Source organism: Perognathus longimembris, chromosome 11, assembly GCF_023159225.1.
Source record: "Perognathus longimembris pacificus isolate PPM17 chromosome 11, ASM2315922v1, whole genome shotgun sequence".
In the NCBI taxonomy this organism is placed as follows: Eukaryota; Metazoa; Chordata; class Mammalia; order Rodentia; family Heteromyidae; genus Perognathus; species Perognathus longimembris.
In genome coordinates, this window is record NC_063171.1 from 10,109,783 (window position 1) to 10,132,102 (window position 22,320).

The 22,320-nt window shown below is 38.6% G+C and overlaps 2 protein-coding genes across 3 annotated transcripts in view; one reads left to right on the forward strand and one right to left on the reverse strand.

The window, feature by feature from the left end:
• Kmo (kynurenine 3-monooxygenase) overlaps nt 1-20,107 on the forward strand; it is a 51,537-nt gene extending 31,430 nt beyond the window's left edge. Inside the window, exons 12-16 of one of the 2 annotated variants that reach the window (XM_048358075.1) lie at nt 1,679-1,761; nt 3,470-3,571; nt 3,663-3,722; nt 4,927-5,149; nt 20,097-20,107. In XM_048358075.1, the coding sequence (XP_048214032.1) occupies nt 1,679-1,761; nt 3,470-3,571; nt 3,663-3,722; nt 4,927-5,106 (425 nt within the window). In that variant the 3' untranslated portion in view covers nt 5,107-5,149; nt 20,097-20,107. Of the gene's footprint in view, nt 1-1,678; nt 1,762-3,469; nt 3,572-3,662; nt 3,723-4,926; nt 5,419-20,096 lie in introns of those variants that run through there. The other variant, XM_048358074.1, reaches the window with a different exon arrangement.
• The window catches only part of Opn3 (opsin 3), a 29,398-nt gene continuing 14,740 nt past the window's right edge, over nt 7,663-22,320 (reverse strand). The window contains exons 2-4 of the mRNA XM_048358076.1: nt 15,921-16,240; nt 9,938-10,189; nt 7,663-8,215 (exon numbers count right to left, since the gene is read on the reverse strand). Coding sequence (XP_048214033.1) covers nt 7,952-8,215; nt 9,938-10,189; nt 15,921-16,240 — 836 coding nt within the window. The 3' untranslated portion in view covers nt 7,663-7,951. The remainder of the gene's footprint in view (nt 8,216-9,937; nt 10,190-15,920; nt 16,241-22,320) is intronic.

Here is a 22,320-nt window from a genome sequence, read left to right on the forward strand (position 1 = left end):
AGATTTGTTGACTCATCAAGATTTTTGTGATCTTGTGCAAGTCACTTCATCTTTCTAAAGTCTCTATATAAAATGAGGGTAATAACAGCAACTTCCACAGGCTGTGAAGATTAAATAATTCATGCAAAGATTTAGCATGAAAAAATGTCATAAAAACTTGAAAGTCAGCAGGTGCCTGGATCTGAAAGACGGCTTTGCTTCCTCTTCCTTCTCCCCTTCTCTTTCTCCCTCTCCCTTTCCTCCTTCTCATTCTCATTCTTCTCCTTGCTCTCCCTTTCTTCCTCCTTCTTCTCTCTCTCCTCCTTCTTATTTTGTTCTCATTCGCCTCTTTCCTTCTTCCTCCTCCTGCTCTTCTCCTTCTCCTCCTCATTTTCCTCTTCCTCTTTCTCTCCTCCTTTTTCCTGCCCCTCCTTTCCATTCTCCTCCTTTTCTTCTTTCTTCTGTATTTTCCAGTTATACATTCAATGCTCAGAAACCAGAGAAAGGTTGCTTTCTTCCTTTTTTAGCCTTCAACTAATTGGTTTGGGATTATGTAGCAGAACATATTGTCATCCTTAATTTTTTTTTCAAATTTTTATTATCAAACTGATATACAGAGAGGTTGTCATCCTTAATTTTGAATACTAGAGAGTAGAGATTAAAACAATAATAACTGAGAATAAGAATAATAACATCATTGAACATTTGATATGTGTTCAGCATCTAGTTACTTTTCAGATTATCTCATTTGGTCCTCCCTCAAAGTATGGATATTAATACTAGCTGTGTCCTCATTTTACAGCTGAGAAACTGGAGCTAGTTAATGAACTTGCTTACAATCATGTAGCCAGGAAATGGTAAAGCTGGAACTCCAGCCCAGGTTTCCTTACTATATAAATGACATTTCTAACAAGTGGAGTTGTTTGGTTGTTTGCTTGCTATTGATTTGTCAAATATTTAATTTATATATCCTGTAAACCAGTTTAAGATTTTAAATATGAAAAAGACATGGAACCTGTATTGTAGGCATTCACCAAATAACAGGAAATGAGTGTTTAAGCAGATAAAGAACATAGTACAATAAAACAAGTGAGCAGGGTTGAGGGTTACTTATAGTAGTTTATAAAAAACTCCATTGCCATTTGTCAAACAAAGAAAATGATGCTTTTCTTAAGTGTAACCTTATTGCAACAATTATCTTTATTACAGTTTTAATTGTAGTTATCTTTAAGTAGTTGTATAAAAGGGTTTCAATTCAACAAAAAATATTCTATGGGCATTGGTCAATTATCACAACTTGGCAGGGCACTGGTAGCTTACATCTATAATCCTAGCTACTCAGGAGGCTGAGATCACAAAGATCACAGTTTGAAGCCAACCCAAGCAGAAAAGCCCATGAGACTCTTATCTCCAATTAACCACCAAAAAGCCAGAAGTAGAGTGGGGCTCAAGTGGTAGAAGGCTCACCTGAGTCACAAAGCCCAGGGACAACTCCCAGGCCCTGAGTTCAAGCCCCAGGACTGACATGAAAAATAATAATCATCACAGTTTATAAGCCACACAGTATGTTTTCCTATATTTTAAGAGATATTAGAGAGAATTTCGGCAGTGAATATACTATTTTAATTTGACCTACATAGAATATGGCATATTTTTGTACATTGTTTTAAGAGCATGTATTATTTAATTTGGCTTCTAGGTATGTGTCTTCCTGAATTCTCAAGATTTAGGGTTCCGGATGACCATGCAATTTCAGACCTATCTATGTACAATTATGTAGAGGTAAAGAAGGTTTGACTCTTTTCTGAAATGCTTCACTTACATGGGAACAATTCTTTTTTCTCTTTGCTCAGCACCATCCACTGTATGCTGCATAAGAGTAGGTGTGGATAAGAATACACACATACACACACAGTGTTCCTAAGGCAGGGTGTTCTGTTTATGTAGCTAGTGACAGTAACCACCCCTCTATAACATACATTACTTCAATCTTTACTTTGGGGACATTTAAGAAGCAATGAAAATGACAAAATGTTTAATTATTCACAGGTTCATAACTTAAACATTTAGAAGAATAAATGAAAATATATTAGCACATCCTCAAAATTTTGTGATATCCCCAAATTATATGTTGGGTTGTGTTAATATAATTATAAAATATAAGTAAAATAAATATTAAAATATTATAAATAAAAGTATTAAAAATAAAAATTATATAAATAAAATAAAAATACTGTTAAAATATTACAGAATATAAGAAATATTAAAATCAAGAGGTAATACAATATTGTATTACCTCTCCACCACTCACATTTAATCTGCATATTTAGACTCATGAAATATTGTTCTTTGAAATCTTATGTGCTGAAAAAAGTGCATAATTCTAAAGAAACTTTAGTACAAAAGGTTAGTATTTTGAAGAAATGCACATTAATTCCATTTTGATCCAGTCACATGACAAGATCACAAATGGTTGTGATTATAGTTTTATAAAAAATGGAATGAAAAAAATCTACAAGATAGAGCTGAGCACTTGGGAGAGTGGAACAGATGGATCATGAGTTGTAGCTGTCCTCAGGCAAACAAAAAATAATAATCTATAGGTTAAACATTGGAGGAAAAGTCATTGTTTTCCACTTCTCCAAAAGACAGAAATAAAATGGTCACCAATTTGAGCCTAATTGTATCATAGATAGTGAGAGCAGTTCTAGAAGAGAATGGAAGACTTTATTGCTGTTTATTGCTTGAATCTTTAAAAACAAGGCAGCTACACAACAATATATGTCCTGATACTAGATTAAGTCACATTTTGTTTTGTTTTGTTTTGTTTTTGCTGGTCCTGAGGCTTGAACTCAGGGCCTGAGCACTCTCCCTTGATTCTTTTTGCTCAAGGCTAACACTCTACCACTTGAGCCACGGCACCACTTCCGACTTTTTTTTCTGTTTATGTAGTGCTTAGGAATAAAAATCCCTTGTTTGAACTGGGAATGTGGTTTAGTGGTAGAGTGCTTGCCTAATCTGCATGAAGCCCTGGGTTCAATTCCTCATTACCACATAAATAGAAAAGACCAGAAGTGGTGCTGTGGCTCAAGTGGGAGACTGCTAGCCTTGAGCGCAAGAGGTTCAGGGACAGTGCCCGGGCCCGGAGTTCAAGCCCCAGGAATTAGAATGACTTGATTTGTCAAATGTTAAGTTTATATATCCTGTAAATCAGTTTAAGATTTTAAATATGAAAAAGACATGGAACCTGCATTGTAGGCATTCACCAATAATAGGAAATGAGTAAGCAGATAAAGAGCATAGTACAATAAAACAAGTGAGCAGGGAATTAGAATGCAGGGAATTAAAGGAATTAGAATGACTACTGTGGAAGTGGGAATTTGCCTGCTTTGTGTACAGCATTGTCATGAGTGGGAATGAAGAATAATGATTAGTGGTTGCAAGAGGGACTTCGTTCGGGTATTTTTTAAAGACTTTTCCATTATTGCAGATGCGGTCCCATGTCAACTCCCTTTGGTTCATTGTTCGAAAGAACATAGAAAGATTTCTTCATGCTATTATGCCATCTACCTTTATCCCTCTCTATACAATGGTAAGGTCTGGATTTAATACTTTACTTTGTTTGAAATGCTTACTTAGCTATTCAAGAATACACACAAATAATGTCATAAATGTCCTGACAGGTCACTTTTTCCAGAATGAGATACCATGAGGCAGTGCAGCACTGGCATTGGCAAAACAAGGTCAGACATCCTTTCTTTTTTCTTAAGAGGATTAAGTTACAGTAGTAAAATAAAAATATGATATGGTAAAGGTTGTAGTGCTGAGGTCATATTTGTTTTACAAGAATACCAAAATTACAGGAAAAACACTCTTTTCCATCCAAACAAAAAACTACTCTTTTGTGTACAGAAGAAAGAGGGAATATTGAACAACACTAGGCAGAAGAAGCAGAGAGAGAAAGATAAAGGGTAGGGGAAGGAGAGAGAGAAAGAGAAAACTTCTGAATTGAAGAGATTTGAAAAAGAAACTGACATTATTTCTCTCAACTCTTTATTTTAGAATGTGGTCCATTCTTAACATTTGTATTGTACAATATTTTATAGGTTTATTTTAAAAATCAAACAGAACTGCAATACCAGTTCCAAAGCAAATACTATCTGATTCCAGTGCAATGTATTGGGCAATAATCTAAATGGCATTAGGTAGGATTCTGATTCCTGACTATCCGATTTAAGATTGCAACTCCTTTCATTCATTTAGCAATAGTTTGATTAAATTCATGGATACTGAGCACAGTGGTTTAGCCAGATTCAGGCCCAACCCTGAACTTAGCTCAGAAGCTACTAGGAAAGATGGACAACTGTGGTGGTTAGGGATGTACAGTTCCTGGGGAGACAGAGTTGGGCTAGACAGGTGAAGGCTGTAGCAAGATAAGCAACAGGCTTCAATAGAAAGATTAAGCAGTTCAAGTTTGATAAGAAATGTACCACTGCCTTATGAATGAAACAGTAACTCTTCTGTACATCACTTTGGCAACAAAGGAAGAAAGAATAAGCAGTTCAATGACTGGAAGGGAGCACAGAGGGGAGGCTGGAAAGGTGAGCAGGGCCTTTAGCATCCTAAATATTAGCTTGACAGAAACAAAGGGTCCAAAGAAGGCCCAGAGATTCCATTTGAATTTTAAAAAATGCTTTGCTGTATGGATAATCATTAGACAAGAATCAAGGTTTATCTACTCTAAAATGAACAAAATCAGGTAGGTCATGGACCTCAAAGAGTTAAAAGCAGGACAGCAGGCAGCACAATAAAGTGTGATAGTAATCATTTATCAAACAATTCAGTTGCTGTTTCAGGATAAAGAATGGAGAAGAAATTGTGTAAGTAGAAAGTTGCAGCATCAAAATCTATGTCTCTGGATGGTACAGATTCTTGCTGTCCTTGCAGGTGATAAACAAAGGACTCTGTATGTTTGGATCCCTGGTGGCCATTGGTAGTGCCTACTTCCTTGTGCAACACCTGTCCCGGAGACCTCTGCACTACTTAAGATTGCCATGGAACTGGAACAGTCTACTCCTGCAATATGGGGCACATTTTCCTTCAAACTCCATGCAGTCCCTGGAATAAATCCTCCCATTCACTAGCAGTGACAGACAGATCCCAAAGTAATGTGTTTGATTTCTCTGCTACCAAAATCAAGGATCAGAAAAAGTATTTCTTCATCACCATATTTAATTCACTGTTGGAAGACAGTCATCTGTGTATAATTAAAATCAATGTAGATGGTATTTGTTGCAATTGCTAGGGGGAAATCCAAGGCTATTTTTTTTGTGAAGTTGTAACCCACAGCTTCCCCTTTGCATCATGCATACTCAAGTTGGGGCATTCTAAATGTAAAGTTTCAGTGGCTAAGATTGATTTCACTTCTCAGAAAATAAGGCCCCAGCTGGGAATATGGCCTAGTGGCAAGAGAGCTCGCCTCATATACATGAAGCCCTGGGTTTGATTCTCCAGCACCACATATCTAGAAAACGGCCAGAAGTGGCGCTGTGGCTCAAGTGGCAGAGTGCTAGCCTTGAGCAAAAAGAAGCCAGGGACAGTGCTCAGGCCCTGAGTCCAAGCCCCAGGACTGGCAAAAAAAAAAAAAAAAACAGAAAATAAGGCCCCAAAAGGACCTCACTGATCATCCTTTTTCTTTAAAGATCGAACAGGACTCAAAACAGTGTTGACACTGCAGATATAACACTGCAGATTACAGCCCACAGCATGCCTAACATTAGCTGCTCTTTTCATCATCTAGAAGTAGGTTGTCTCCTCATAGAGTCACTTGATAAAACCTAAGCTTATATAGAGTCATAAGTTACTATACACAAATAAATTGAATAAATTATGATATGTTCAGGGGACAACTCCTATGTTACAACTCCTGTGAATGACTAACATAGCTTAAGAAAACAAACACCATGAAGCTGGGACATGTGTGATCAGGAGTGGGGGAGATTAAGGGGAGTGAGACAGATGAGAAAGGATTAGAGAAAAAAATAATATTTAATGTACGTATGTGAAAATGGAGCCAGTAGCTTGAGGGAATGAGTGGGGTTAGGAGAGATAAAGGAGAATGGCAGGAGTGACATTGATTAAGGTGGTTTGTACTCATAAATTGACATATTGAATGAAAATCTCTTTGTAAAACTATTTAAAGATGATTTTAAAATATATAAATGAGGGATCCAGTAGAGTCCTAAAATGAATCAGTTTTATTTGCCAGTCTTCAAATACCTTCCAAAGGAAAAGACCATTAATGATATACTAAGTGAAGGATAAGAAAGGATTTTATTTAAAAAGCAGATATCTACATATACAAGAGAGCAGAAACAAGAAGCAATAACTTTTACAGAAATATGAAGTCATATTTTATTTCATTCCAGACGCTCAGAAGCAATTTAGCAGCTTATTCTTGGTCTACCTACTGTGACAGAACTGGCTATAAGCTTTATTTTCAAAAGGGAATTTAGTGATAGGATTTTCTTTGGTTCTTACTTCAATAGGCTGACTGAGTCACTTCATAGTTCTTCAAATATGATTAATTAGAATGAGATAACACTAGAAGAGTTATGTAGGAAATAAAATATTAGGCAATAAAATGAACAATTCAGTATTTTCTGTATTGTCAAAGGCATTCTCGAGTCCTAATATTCCATGTGTAGGGGGAGAAGAAAGAACTTTTTCTTTGTCCTATTTCAGGTCCTATCTTTATTCTATCTTCATTCCATAGCAAAACATAGATGGATAAGAGTAAAACCAAATAGAAGCATGTGAACATGTATATTCCATGTGTATGTGGGAAACACCAATAGAATGAGTAAATCTGAAAGAGCAAGTTTAGCACTCCTTGCTTTATGCAGCATCTTCAACAAAGAAAAATAACTATAGATAAATGAAACGACAAAGTATAAGGAGTTTGAGAGTTTGAGGGCAGCAACTTCTAGGGAGGTAAATAAGTAGAGAGAGTGTTACTTTGATTCCTTTGGGGTCATCTCTATGCTGGGGGTGCCCAGAGCTGTCCCTGGTGATTACTTTGCCCTTCTTATAAAGGGGAGGTTTCCTTGTAAATGTACTGCAAGTGTTGACACCAACTGTGGGAAAAGGCCTTTTCATAAACACTAGCCATTGATTCAACTGTGCATTAACTAATAAGAAATGAAAAATAAATAACACTTCTTATGAATACACTTGAACACTTTTCACCCTTCTTCAGATGTTTGTTTGCTTACTAAGAACTCATTTTCTAAATTCAGAATTCTTGGCAAAATTGTGAAAATAATATATTGAAAGGAAAAGTACACTCCTGTCACACTCACATTTGAACTGTAAACAACTACCATTGTCATTCTCTTTCTCATGTATGTTGTCTACTACAGAATTAACCATACAGCACAGCTCCTCTGAAGTTTTCCTGTTCTTTTGGTCATGATTCTTCTTAATTATATCTTCTGGAACTTGCTCAGCAGCCTGTTCATTTGAAATTCCTCTTTATCATACTATGTGTTTATAACAATAGCCTTTTATTTCAGATAAAGATAGGGATTTTCATTCCAGAATTAGTTCCTTGAGAAACTAATTTGGTCAGACACATGATATGGCACTGAATAAAACCCAATACCACATGTCTATGACAGTAAATTACCTTTGAAGAAAATGTATTATGTGCTTCGGCAAATATAGTCATTTAAAACTATTTTTAAATGAAAATTTCCACCACATTAGAAGATGATGGTGCCAGGCGCCCATCTTGTGCCATAAGTGGTTCTTCGTGTAAAGCACCTATTGAATTAAAACGATTTGATGAGGCCACAGAACATATGGCAGTTCCAATTTCCTGCTGGGCCACAAAAGTTGTGTTGATAGCACATAGAATGAGGACTACAGAACAATCCTTATAATGTCCAATCCAAGGCTCCATCTTTCATTTCTACAAAGGACGAACTTGGATTACATCAGCCTTGGACCCATTGCTTCTGTCACTATCATCAACAGATAGAGATTCATCAGTGGTGATGATAAAAATGATGGAAGAAGAATTAAAAGTCACTTTCTTCTTTGGCCTATCCCCATCTTTCTGTGACATCACAATGGGTCTAATCTGCATCTCACTTCCCGCTGTGGGTAGGTCTTTGGCTGGCTGCTGGCATCTTAGCAACCGGAAACATAAGAGCTGCAAGAGGGATCTTCGAAACTGAGGACAAAAAGGTTATTAAGTAAACATCTGGGTCTTAATCTGGATTAACATTCAAGAAAAATGAGTTAAGCTAAGTTGCAATGTTAATATAGAAGTCAAAGAAGGCCAAAATTGATGTATCGATGGCATTTTTATTGATTTTCCTTCATCTGGAAAGCTCATGCACTGAATTTTCATTTTGCTCTAAACAGAAGGGAAAACAATAACTTTTTACTTATATGTGCTGTACATGGTCATGATTCACTCACCACTTAACAGTCCCTGTATTTAGCATTTAGTTTATGTTCAATTTAAAAGTACTTATTTGCTTGAGTGTGAATTTATCAAACCATTGTTTGGTAAGTCAGGTTTAGTGCTAAAGATGTGTTATTGTAGCAGCTGGGAATGTGGCTTAGTGGTAGTTTTCCTAGCATGCATGAAGCCCTGGGTTCGATTTCTCAGTAGCACACAATTAGAAAAAAAGACAAAAAAGAAAGAAAGAAAAAAGCCAGAAGTGGTGCTGTATCTCAAGTGATAGAGTGCTAGCCTTGAACAAAAGAAGCTCAGGGACAGTGCCCAGGCCCTGAGTTTAAGCCCCAGGACTTGGCAAAAGAAAAGAAAAAGATGCATTTTTTAAAGGCTAGGTATAAGAGCCAAAAATGTTTTCTCCTAAAAACTGTGGACCATTGTCTTGTTTATTGCTTTTATTTGTTGTATCTTTTAGACCTATTGTGTGTTTTCAGGAATCAGAAACATCAGGTCTGTGTTTTGGGCACCGAGAGATAACAAACTGGGACATGTACTTTTTATTATACTTTAGGTGTCGTGTAAGCACATTAAAAAAAGCATTGATTATAGCCCACTGTCTGGGAGAAAAGGCACACTAAATAACTGTCAATGAATATATTTAAAATTCACCTGTTAAGGTGCTATTTGTTCATTTCATAGCTTACAAATAGAGTATGATTAGTATTTGTATCATTGTAAAATTAATGAGTATACTACATAATAAGAGGTAATTGTATTAACTTGTGTTTTTAATTTAAATAATAATGATAGGCTGTCGGGGGTTTTTAGCCTCCTGGGCTCTCCTGTCCTGCAGGAGAGATGGGATAGCACACCCCACACAGATGGGTCCAGGAAGAGGATAAGAGGGCTGACAGACTGCCACCCAGCCCCCCTCTCAACAGAGGACACACAGACAGTCCGGGAGCCAGTCAGCGCTAAGTCTCGTTTAATGGCAGCAATGAGCTGTTCTTTTAAAGGGGTCGAAGAGCAGCAGAAGGGGAGGGGTATGTGCACCTACATAGGGGCTGGGATTTGATGCCTGAGCTGTCCATCAGGGTGGAGCTCCGAGGGGCGGCCTACATCTAAGTCAGGGTCCACAGGACCGCCTCCGGGTTCACTACCAGGCGTCATCTTGGCTACACGTGGTCCCAAGGCTGGGAGGCAGGGCCAGCTAGAACCACCTCTTAATGATATAAGGCATCTGGGCAGATGTGCCCCACAATAGGCTTAAATATTTTTGATGAATTAAATATAATTTAATAACATTTTACCTAACAAATGTCTCTATTAAAAGAATAGTTGTCTTCTTGCTAATAGTCTACACCATGTCCTGTATTATTTCCTTTCCTATCAAATTCTCAATTTGGTTTTCAGTCACTGAAGCTGTTGTGAAATCGTTCTTTAAAAGCATATCCCCCCCAGTAGAAACAATGGCTTAATTACAAAGCTTACCTTTCTGACCATGAAGACATAAATAACTGGATTGTATATAGTGCTTGATTTAGCCAAAAGGTAAGAAACAATAGATATTGTTGGAGTGACCAAGTGCCCATGACTATTAACCACCAAGAAGCAGATCACGATAGAAGGCATCCAGCATATCAGAAAGGTGAGGGCCATCAAAAAACACATTTTGGCCAGTTTCTTTTCATATTGTAAAATCTTGATTACTTGAATTGTCTGAAGATCTTCAACACAACGAAGCTGGAGAAAGGAGAAAGAAGGGAAGAGCTGATTGTTTTTGGTAACAGTCGTGATTCTTTGCACTGCTTTAATGGAAAGAGAACTGGACAGAACATTGGCATGCTGACTTTTGATGCAAACCCCATAGGGTGCCCAACCTTGATCTCCTAGGCCTACATCTCCTCAGCTGTGATAAATTGTAGGTAAGCTAAATAGCCTCTTAGTTTCTTGAATAACTTTTTATGCTTTTCTAATTTACTTAGTAATGATGAAATAAGTGATTTGCCTAAATCTTGAAGTTGTTATGACAGTCTGAGTCACCATAAAAAAGAAGCAGTTTCTACATCCAGGAAATTCTTATCCAGAATACTAATCTGCAAATTCTCTAAGCAGACCACAAACTCATGTCACGTATTAGGTTCTGCACAGCTAATCCTACAGCTGATCTTGATGAACATTTAATCCCAAATCAGTTCTCTCTAGAAAACATTGTGTTTTTCAATTCACTGCTAATAACTATAAAATGGGGTTTGATGTAGAATTTGTTTGGTTTCATCAGGGGTTCCATTGTGGGGAACAGCACTTGGCACAACTCAGAGAATTCCATTCATGTGAAATCTGCTCATCTTCCCTGAGTGTGGCCTCATCAAAGGTATTGAGAAGTAATGATACACGGCTACAGAGTTCTTTGAGTTCCTCAGATAAATTCTGTATACATTCTCTTATTATCATAATTGTGTTGTTAACAAAAGGGAAAGAATATTCCTGCACACACACACAAAAATGTTTTTAGGAATTAGAGCTGTGGCTCAAAGTGGTAGACTGGTAGCCTTGAGCAAAAGAACTCAGGGACAGTGCCCAAGCCTTGAATTCAAGCCTCTCAACTGAAAAAAAAAAAAAGTATTTTAAAATAAAAATTGTTATTTCCATATGTAGCAAGAGGTTATACTTTTGTTATAAAAGACAAATGCATCAATAGTTGTTTTCATAATTTTAAACTGGGAAATTTATTATAGTTAAAAAACAACAATGATTACCTTTTAGTTCTTGCATTGTCATAATAATTAAGGGAATTTTTAGCCAGGCATGGTGGCTCACCCTAGTAGTCCTAGCTACTCAGGAGGCTGAGATCTGACAATTTTGTTTCAAAGCCAGCCCAGGCAGGAAAGTCTGTGAGGCTCTTATGTACAATTAACCACCAGAAAACCAAAAATGGAGCTGTGGCTCAAAGTGGTAGAGCACTAGCCTTGAGCAAAAGAGCTCAGGGACAGTGCTCAGGCCCTCAAAAGCCCCATTGCTGCAAAAGAAAAGTGGGGGGGGGGACGTTTGCCAAAGAAATTATTTAAAGATTGTGCTAATGGTATTTCACACACACATACATACACACATCCATACTCACACACACACTTGAGCTTATATTACTAAGTTATTTATATCATCCAAAATTATACTTAAGAAACTATATTGTTATTAAAATTATGTTTCCCAATGGACAACAAATACAGAAAAGCACAGAAATTAAAATGTTAGATTTTTTTCAGATAATAGAGAATTAAAGTATTGGTATTACATTTCTGATAGTATTGGCATGTATATACAATTCTATTTTAGAAGAAAGTATTTTGTTGAATGTGATAGAGTGTCATTCAATTTTCAAACATCACTTTTTGTGGCAAAGGGACCTAATTCCCATATAGGGTCTGGTAAAAACAGTATATTTGGAATCAGAAGATCTGGACTCATGCTCTAAATTTTCCACTTTTGTCCCCAGTGTGGTACCGAGAAAAATCAATAATCCTCTCAATAACCATTAGAATTAAGAGAAGCATGGGATGGAGGCTCAACAATAGTGCCTACCTGAAATGCCCATGGTCCTAAGTTCAAGCCCCATTACTGAAAATTAACAGAAGCTTGTTTCCAGTTCCATTTGTATAATGTTAGGGCTGCTTTTGAGATTAAATGCTTATTGAACTATATTTGAAGTGAACATACTTATATGTGTATGTATACTTATAATTCTATAGGATATGTGGGATCCCAATTTTTTATTCTTGAGTTCAATTAACTAATAAGCACATTTTGCTTATCTACCCTCCAAGCCATCCTTGCTACTCTTCTGTGAACAAAGTGCTTATTTATCAGCTTGCAACTGAAGCATATATTGATGTATATTTTCACAGATGCTCTTAGCTATCAGCAGAAGGTCCTAATATTTCCAATTACTTAGATTTGAAAATGTGAAATTTCGGTGACTGTCTTTTATTTTTATCTTAGCCTTTTTGTTTCTTTCATAACTCTAGCCCTTCATTATGTTCATTCAACATTCCCAAATAAAGAGCCCTACTTTGTGCCTCACTTCCTTTATTTCAATTATTTTGACTCAAATCCTTTATTTCATATTTTGAGGAGTGTTGTCATAACTGCTATAGATGAAGCAAGAGCACATGATCACATTCATTCTAAAGAAGGCCACTTAAGACAATTCTCTATGATTCCTTCTAGAAGTGACTGCTACCTAGAATTTGTGTCAGGCACCTGTAGATATTCAAAGGTTCCATACAGTCCTCATTGTCAATGAGTGGTTAAGTCTTTCATTGCTGTCATCCCTCTCTGGATAAGGAAATTCAGATAAGTTACTTAAACCAACTTCTCTGTTTAAATACCAGCACAGGCAATTACAATTGAAGTCTCTTTATGTTTTTTTAACCCCTTCCTCTGTTTTCCTCTCTCCATATACTCTCCTTGTAACTCATCCCTAAAATAGTCACTGACCATCTGGTAATGTAGGTGCTGTTCTAGGTATAGGTAAAAAAAAATGATAAGACTCAGTCTCCACTTTTCAGGAATTCATTGTTTGGTGAGGGAAGACAGGTGCACAGACAACTGATGCATGCCACAGTGGAGGGGACCAGAGAAGGATATGGGAGTGTATAGGTGGATAGGCAATCTCGAGTATGGGTTAGAGCAAAGAAGGAGAGGTATAATGCTGTAGAGAAATGGAAAATTCTGAGGACAACAAGAAATGTGGCAGTGGGCTGGAGTCTGGGGGCAAGCAGATAGGAGTGCCAATAAACGAGCCTGGACTGGCAGATGGGGGATACCACACAAGACCAACTAGCCTTACTCCATGCCTTAATTTCAGTCACTAAAGCAATGGAACCCCTTTCAGTAATGGTTGAAAACACTTTCTCTAGTGACAGTGGGTAGAGTAGAGGCAGCAACAAGGAAGGAGAACTCTGGCCCATTTAAATAGGACCTGTGTCCATGGCAGAGGGAAAGAATAACATATACCAAAAACTCTTGAGTAGATAAGAATTGACAATTCGGTGAGTGTAGAGGGATGGTTGAATAATAGTTGAAGATGACTTCTTAATTTCTGGGTTGGGAAGCTAGAGATGAGGACCACTCAACAAGAAAGGATGGAGGAATCATGGAATTGATGGAAGGGATGGTAGCAAATTTTCACTTATTTTAATTTGACAAATCTGTGGATGAAGTGGAGATATTCAATAGACAATTGTGTTAACCTAGTAAAGGTCATAGAGGCCATAGAGATCATAAGAAAGAGCTGGACTGTCTATGTATTTTTTATAAAAAAAAATCACTAGCTTTGGAAGAACCTCTGGCAGTATATGAGATTACCAGGGCCAGTGTGCAAACAAGCGATAATTAATCAAAGAATTCTAGAATGACCCAAGAAAGGGAAACCCTTGAAAAAGACATCTGGATATCAAGCCAAGCTGGAGGAGGCATGACTCAGTAGTAGAGATCCTGCCTAGCAACATGAGGCTGTGATTTCAAACCACAGTACCACCAAAAAATAAGATGAAGCCAAAAGACTGGGCATAGTGATGCATACCTGTAATTCTAGAACTTGGGAGGCCAAAGCAAGATGGTGAGGTCAAGGCCAACCTCAGCTACATAGTAAGGCAGGTCTGGGCTACACAGTGAGACTCTAGATAGAGTCTTTATCCTCCTTCTAGTGAAGGAGGATAAAAAAAAAAAAGAAGAGAAATAGGAGGAGGAGCGGAGGAGAAAGAGGAGGAGAAGGAGGGCATGAATGGGGAGAAAGTTGAAGAAAGAGAGGGGAAGAAGACCCCAGAGTCATCAATAAATACGAACAGGCAATGGAGTCCATGTATCAATGGGAAGAGAAAGTCATAACAAAGTGGAAATTGCCAAGTCTCAAATGCCACAGGTGCAAGATAATAAAACTGAAACATGTTTATTGGACCTCCTACAGGTGAGAGATCCTCCATGACCTCAAATGAGGACTGCTTCAGCAAGAGGGCAGATGGTTAAGGAGGTGCCAACTTGTAAAGGATTGAAGAATAAATGCTGGGTGAATGTAGTCAGCTAATAACTCTTTGAGTTCCAACCAATTCATTTTTCATCATTTTGGAGGCTAAGTCCAAGATCAAGTTGCTAACAAGGTAGTTTCCATTCTGATTTCTCTCTTGGATTCTAAATGGTATGCTCCTGTGACCTCTTATTTAACAAGAGGGTGGGAGAACTCTGGAGTGTCTAATAAGGATGGTAATCCCATCAGATCATAGTCCCAGCCTCATAATTTAACCTTAAATACTTCAGTCAGCATCATCACACTGGGAGCAGAATTTGAGAGGGAAACAACATTCAGCCCACAACAATTACATAAGGAGAAAAATAAGTGAAATTTAATAGGAACTGAGAGATTTGTTTTTATTTTTAAATCAACAGCAGTAACTAAAGGGGGAGAGATAATAGTGAGGGAGAGATTGAAAATGTAAGTGAAAAACTACTCAGGAGGATTTTGGTATGAGATCAGCCTGGAGAAAGTCAGTGAAACCTCATTTCAACCAATAAGCTGCCATGGTGGCCTGTGCCCAGCTATGTGGGAAGCTGTAGGTAGGAGAGTCACATTTGAGGCTGGCCCCAGGAAAAAATCTTAAGAGACCCTACCTGAAAATAACCAAATCATAAAAGGGCCAGAATGTGGTTGAAATGGTAGAGTGCCTCCCTAGCAAGCACATGACCCTTAGAGTTCAAACCTCAGTACCACCAAAGCAGTAACAACAAATGCGTAGTAGGGCAATTGTACCATATGTGAGATGGCCTAGGTTTAATCTCCAGCATTACAAGAAAAACACAAGGAATAAAAAAATAGTGATGCATGGAACTAAGTTCAATTTAAAATAAAGGTGAAAGCTAGAGGTGTCTGATGGGAGCGAGCAAGGGACTGGAATGTCCAGTGAGCATGGAGACTGGAGGGGGTAGAAGTGATTGACGAAGCCCCACGTGGCTGAAATGAGACACTGGGATGTGGAAGGCACTCTCTCTGTTGCTTGCATAAAACATGTTTCCTGCTGCCTCCCAAAACAAAACCTGTTTGTGGCCAGTTCCACTCACTTATGACCCTAATGTAATTTTCAGACAAAACATCTGGGCATTCTTTTGTGGTGAGTTTGTGTGGTCTTTAAATAAATGGAACACACAGAATTGCCTTTATTAGAATTCTTAAATTTTAAGAGTGCTGAATAATGTGGTATTATTCTTCTGCTGATCTTGTCTGTCTAGAACCCGTTGCCCTTTTGTACATTTTATAGAGAGATAGAGTAAATGTTATTAATCATGGGTATTTTCAGGGAGTGACTCAAAGGGCAAAATTCTACCAAATGGGAATTCCTGTAGAGTTGTTGAAATTCTAGGTAACTATTGATTATGCATACCCAGGGCACTGTTTGGGGAGAGACACATGGAGTTGTCAACTCACCATTCGTATGGAATACAGAATGTGGCCATAGCAATGAGCTATGATTCCCACCGGCACCACCAGGCAGCCAATAAACAGGAAGAGCACAAAGGAGGAATCGTTGGCATCCTTGGCTTTCCAGTCCACAGTGCAGCCTAGTCCATGGATGTCCAGGATGTACCTGTTCCAACCCAGAAGTGGTGCTCCTGCCCAGGCCAGTGAGTAGAGCCAGATGTAGGTGATGGCCCTCCAGGCCCATGTGAAATTGATCACCCTGGCATGGACCACACGAATGTAACGTTCATAGGCCAGCACAGTGAGGGTGGTTATGGAAACAATCCCTGCAGGAAGAAAAAGGAGAAACGCATAGCATGGTGCAAGGGGGAAACCTGACACCACAGAGGACACATGTGCTGAAAATATCACAGAGTCTGAGACCAATCCCATGTTCTAAACATTAAAAGATGCAGGAGGAATTATGCCCCTCTTCCTAGGTCACTTGATTAAAAGCACATTTACTTATTAAAGAAAACAGAGTAGAGAGTAGAGTGTAGATAGTAGTAGGATAAAAACAAAATCTGCCTAATGATGCAGCCATTACACTAGATTTTCTGCCAGACACTCAAAAACGAGTCACTAAAACAAGTATCTCTTCAGTTTTGTCTTCTCTCACCTGTGTGACAAAGTCCAAGTGGGTTCCACAGGCTGAGACAGGCCAGTTATGTGAACTTACACAGAGGGTTGTGTGAGCCCCTTCTAGCAAAGGGCAGCACAGGAACTGTTCATATGCAAGACTGCTGACCAGCTGGAAGCATGATGTCCATGATCCAGTCTTCACTTGCACATCTAATTTGAAACAAGTGCACATTAAGAGCTGAGTTTTTGTACTTCACTGTTTTATGTTTGCTCAACAAACGCCCATGGAAAAGTGTCATACGTATCAGGCACTGTGGCAACACTGGAGTTTCAAATGATGACTGAGGCAGAAGTATAGATGTCTGAAGCAAAGAGAGCTATGAATGCAACCTAAATCAATTATTTAGGCTTATCAAACATTACCAGGGTACACAGATTGTGGAATTACAGAGAGAGAATCATTTGTGCACAAGGCAGGAGAAATACATGGCAGGAAGAATGAAGAATGGAATGTTTACCAGAGCACAGAGGTGGAAATGGACACAGAAGGGTCTATGGATAAGAGGGCTCAGAGATGCCCCAGTTCAGAAAAAGACAGAGGAAGAGAGCAAATAGGGCCACACAGAGAAAAGCCCCTAATGTCCAGATTAGGTCAATGTTTGTACCCTGGAAGATGGCTGAGGATGGACTGAAGTGCTGTTTTCTTGTGGCATATCTACACCATGTGATGTTTCTCTTCCATATTTCTGATCTGATGTCTTTTTTACTATGTTTGGATCTTGCATGCAAGATGCAAGAACCAAAGTAGATTAGTTGTACTGAATTTTCCACTAGCCCACTGGAATGGACAGTCAATATTTTCATCAATCTTTTTAATATGTGAATTATCCTTTAGTATTTTTGTCATCCTGAATTGAAACAAAGGGGTTTCAATTCAGCATGTTAGTTTATGAGTGAAATGCCTCTTGACTATCATTCTCCCCCACTTGTCCATATTTTGTCTATGTTTGCTTTTCTGCAGCCTGCCACTCCTGTTCACTGGCAACATTCCACAGTGGGAATCTGTCTCATTTGGAACGGGGGAAGAGTTTTCCTTGTAATGTAAAAGAAAGGTTACTTGGGAAAGAAGGCCCTTATGACTGGAAGCTGATTGTAGGGAAGAACACCAAAGGAAGTAGAGAACTTGATTTTTGTGAAACTCCCTTGGCATAGGAATTGGGGAGGATCTATGTTCCCCTAGTAGCTCTGAAACAGTTGTCTATAAAAACACATTGCAGTAGCATATCTCACAGCTTGCCTAAATCTTGATGTTTTACTAACCCTTGCCAGCCACGCAGACCTCACTTTGACTCCCTGTTCCCTATGCCTAGAATGCTGACAGTTATCCTCTTCTACAGCTGTGTAACGCATAATGACAGTAATGTAGAAATGACTAAATGGAGCTCTCAGAAACCTAGAGTATACAGTGGAGGAATTATATCTGCTTGAGTAAGTGTGTAGGAGACACAATATCAAGTTGACAAGAGTGAGGATACTTCAAGCTCCAAAATATAGAGAGGAAAAAGATGTTAAAATGTTCACTCCATGCCTCTTTTTGAGTCAAATGGTTCTTAGTAACATAACTATACACTAATTTATGACATTTGTCAACATATGTAATAATATACAGAATGCCAGATATGAGTTATAAACAGACAAAATGAATAATTATGAAATAATGGAACAAATTCTGTAACAGAAGGATGTAGTTGACGCCATAATCCTGGATTAAATCCCAATTTTCTCAAGGAAAATCAATTATCTCTGAACCTCAATTTGTTCACCAATGAAATAGGGACAGTAGTGACAAAAGCAAAATGCTAATTGGTGTGTGTGTGTGTGTGTGTGTGCGTGTGTACATATGCATGTGTGTATGTATGTTTTAAATGAGAATCTTCTTAGTAAATAATAGTGTATAAAGCATCATTATTATCATACAGTCGTTGGGCTGAGAGCAAAGCCCCTAGAGCTTAAATATGATTCAATTGGGGATATGTACAAATACTCAAAAAACAAAGTAACTGTCTTCCTTTGGCAACCAGATGATCATGTTGAATACCTTTATTTATAATTCAATTGTTTAAACTCTTAAACAAGTTTATACTCAATAGAATAAATGTTGAAAACATTTCTTCTAGTAGCTGGCCCATGACTCATGTCTGTTTCATTCCTCTGTCTTAAATTTTTTGTAAAAGTTGTGATTCAGTCATTCCTCTGAGGAGCACATTCTCACTGCAAAGAAGCAGGTAGGAAAAGCTTTGTCTAAGAAAGGGAGGAGGAATGCCTAAGTCAGCAGACCTGTGGGAAGCAAGTAAAACCAAAGTAAGTCTTCATGATTAACTCAGAAAATGAGGGAGAGAGGCCAGGGACAAAGGACCTAGTCTATGGGGGAAACAAGAGCTTATGTAACACAGGAGACCTAATGGTGAGCATTACTCAGTTTCCTGCAAATAATTCCAGTGGTAAAAGCAGAGAGATTTGTAATAAAGAAGCGAAGGAGACTTCCTTCCATGCCTGCAAGGAGTTTGGATCCTAAGTCTCAGAGAAGCCATGAGACTATTACTATGAATGCAAGGAATGAGCTAAATAAAACAGCCATGATTCAGTAATACATTCTAACACCTCATTCCCTGTGATGTCTTACAGCTGTTAAAGTTTGATTGCATATACTTTTCTCATCATCTTTACAGATATGAGATAGGACAGACTCACTGTTCTCATTTAAGTAACAAGTAAGAAAAGAGGTTGAGATTTGTAACCAGTCTAAGGTCACAAGATTAATTTTAAATATGTAAGGGAGAGCCAGGTGCTGGTTGCTTGTGCCTGTATTCCTAGCTACTCAGGAGGCTGAGATCTGAGGATCACGGTTCAAAGCCAGCTTGGGCAGAAAAGTTCCTGTGAAATTCTTACCTTACTCAAACAAGCCAGAAGTGGCACTGTGGCTGAAGTGGTGTGCTACCTCTTTAAGGACAGCTCAGGGACAGCACCCTGGCCCTGAGTGCAAGCTTCAAGATGATTTTTGTTGTTGTTGTTGTTACAACGTAAGGAAGGGTTTGAGGGGTGCTTGCTAGAGCAGTGCTTGCCTCGCATATGTGTGGTGTTGGGTTCTATCCCAACACCACACATATGCACAAACACACACAAATTTTAAAGTGCAAAAAATAGAGAAAACATAAGAGAATCTCAGAGGCAACTGCTTACATTTCTAGGCAATTATTTTATAATTTACAAAACTCTTGAGAGCACCCAGGGTTTAAGCTGTGTATAGCTGTTGGCAAGAACAGTAATTCACTTTTCAATTGCTTTCCCTTACATGCTACCAATTAAGTAGAGAGTACTGAAATAGTCAAATGACATGAAAAGCTTGTTTCCTGAATCTGTCTCTGTCTGTCTCTCTCTCCCTGTGGTGTGTTTGTGTGTGTGTGTGTGTGTGTGTGTGTTATTATTATTAATCAGCTATAAAAGACACCGAGGGCCATAAAAGACAATCAAAACACGAGAATATTGTCAGGATGGTTAAAGAAATGATTGCTACATAGCTTGGGCAAAACAATACTAGACTAACATGACCACTGCTCTGTCCAACACTGTTGAAATGGGCTTCATGTGGATTTAACTCTCCCTGTCTATGTACCACTTAAAGCCCGATAGACCGCAATGGCATGGTTCTCTTTCCCAAGACAGAATGTGTCTCCAATGTCCTCTTCTTAGAATTACTAGGTCAGCATACCAGAAGATTGTTTTAAAAAACAACAACTCTTCCACAGTACCTAAAATTACCACTCGGGGTCCCGAGTTTAGTATAGCATTTGAGACTGACACTGCTTTGGTCCCTACCCAGCATCCTGATTTTACACTAGCCCTGGCACTCCATTCTCCAGCCAAGCATGCTATGTCCTCCATGCCTGCCTGCTTCTGCCAAGCTTCCAGCAGGGAACTTTTCCCTCAGAACAGCCTTCAAGGTCCAAACACATGCGCGCGCGTGCGCGCGCGTGTGTGTGTGTGTGTGTGTGTGTGTGTAAAGCTTTCCCAGATTTTCCTAGTCAGACTAAATGTAACTTCCCTGGGCATCCATTAACTCTATGCCTATTTTCCTAGTCACCATTACAGCTTAATATGTGACTAATTGTACAATAATGGCACCTCCAATAGATGAAGAGTTCACTAATTTATTTCTGCTAAACTCACTGAGCCTTGTGTCTCATCTGCACATGGAAATATTGTTTGCCATCACAAAGCTGTCTTAAGAAGAGATGAATGGTGAGCTGGGAATGTGGCTTAGCGGTAGAGTGCTTGCCTTGCATGCATGAAGCCCTGGGTTCGATTCCTTAGCACCACATAAACAGAAAAAGCCAGAAGTGGCTCTGTGGATCAAGTGGTAGAGTGCTAGCCTTGAGCAAAAAGAAGCCAGGGACACTGCTCAGGCCCTGAGTCCAAGGCCCAGGACTGGCAAAAACAAACAAAAAACCCACAAGAGATAAATGAGAACTGTTCCTAGAACATTAAGTAGACACCTGTGTTCCTAGACTGACAGCTCTGAGGCATGACAGTACAGTTCAACACACAGCATATGGGTTATAGCATCCGAATGGTGGGATAGGAAGTGCTTCTGCCACTTGCCACATGTGTGATGTTGGTTAGGATGTCTTTGAAGTATCTGCTTCCCCATCTGTAGTACCTACCTAATTGGACTGCTGTAATAGAAATAGCCAGAAGTTATAGCAGAATTTGGCATATAGCACATGTTCAGTGAGTGCTTTACAATTTGCATCTCTGTATTCTCAAAGTTTAGCACAGAAGCTAGGACAGGACCCTGTACCAAATACATGGGTTGTGTTGAACTTGCAGCCTCACACTGCAGTATATTTAAGATTCTTATCTGCACTAATCATACTCATCCCACTGCATTTGGACATTTTCCAGTTACCACACTACAAAATGCCAAGCTGCTGTACTGTCTTTCTGTTTGGTGAACCACCAGTGACTGTATGTAAATAAGTGAATTCAATTGTACATGGTTTCTTTAGTCTGTACTGGCAACTCTAAAACCCACAGGATGTTGTGATACACCCTTCACATATAATTCTGCTGATATTCTCATGAATAACACTCTTTCCAAAAATTGTGCTTTTTTTTTTTCATTTTAATCATTTCGGGTGAAATGCACTGAGTACTGGTGGCTCATGCCTGTAATCCTAGCTACTCAGGAGGAAGATTGCTGAAGATCATAGTTTGAAGCCAGCCTGAAAAAGGAAAATATGTGAGACTCCTATTTCCAATTAACCACCCCACCAAAAAAAAAAAAAAAAAAAAAAAGCTCAAGGACAAATTCCAGAGCCCGAGTTCATACCCTAGGGAAAGAGAAAGCAATAGAGAATAATCTGACAAAAGCATAATATATATGCATGTATAAAATACATGGGGAAGACATTATACACACGCAAACACAAAGAATGATAGGGACATAATAAAGAGCTTGTTTTTGGAGGGGTACTAGTGAGAGTGGGGAGGGTAATATATGAGGATGAATATGAAGTACTTTATATACACATATATAAATAGAAACCTGTTGAAATTATTTTAAGGCCAAGCACTGAACAATACCCAGAAGAGTGAGATGCTTGATTTGTACAGCAAAATTTAGTTGTTCATCTGAATTTTTTCTAATAACAGTGACCTAGTAAATGGCTTTTTTAAAGCCATTTTCCTTTATAGAAGTTCTACTAAAGAAAATGTCACAAAAGAT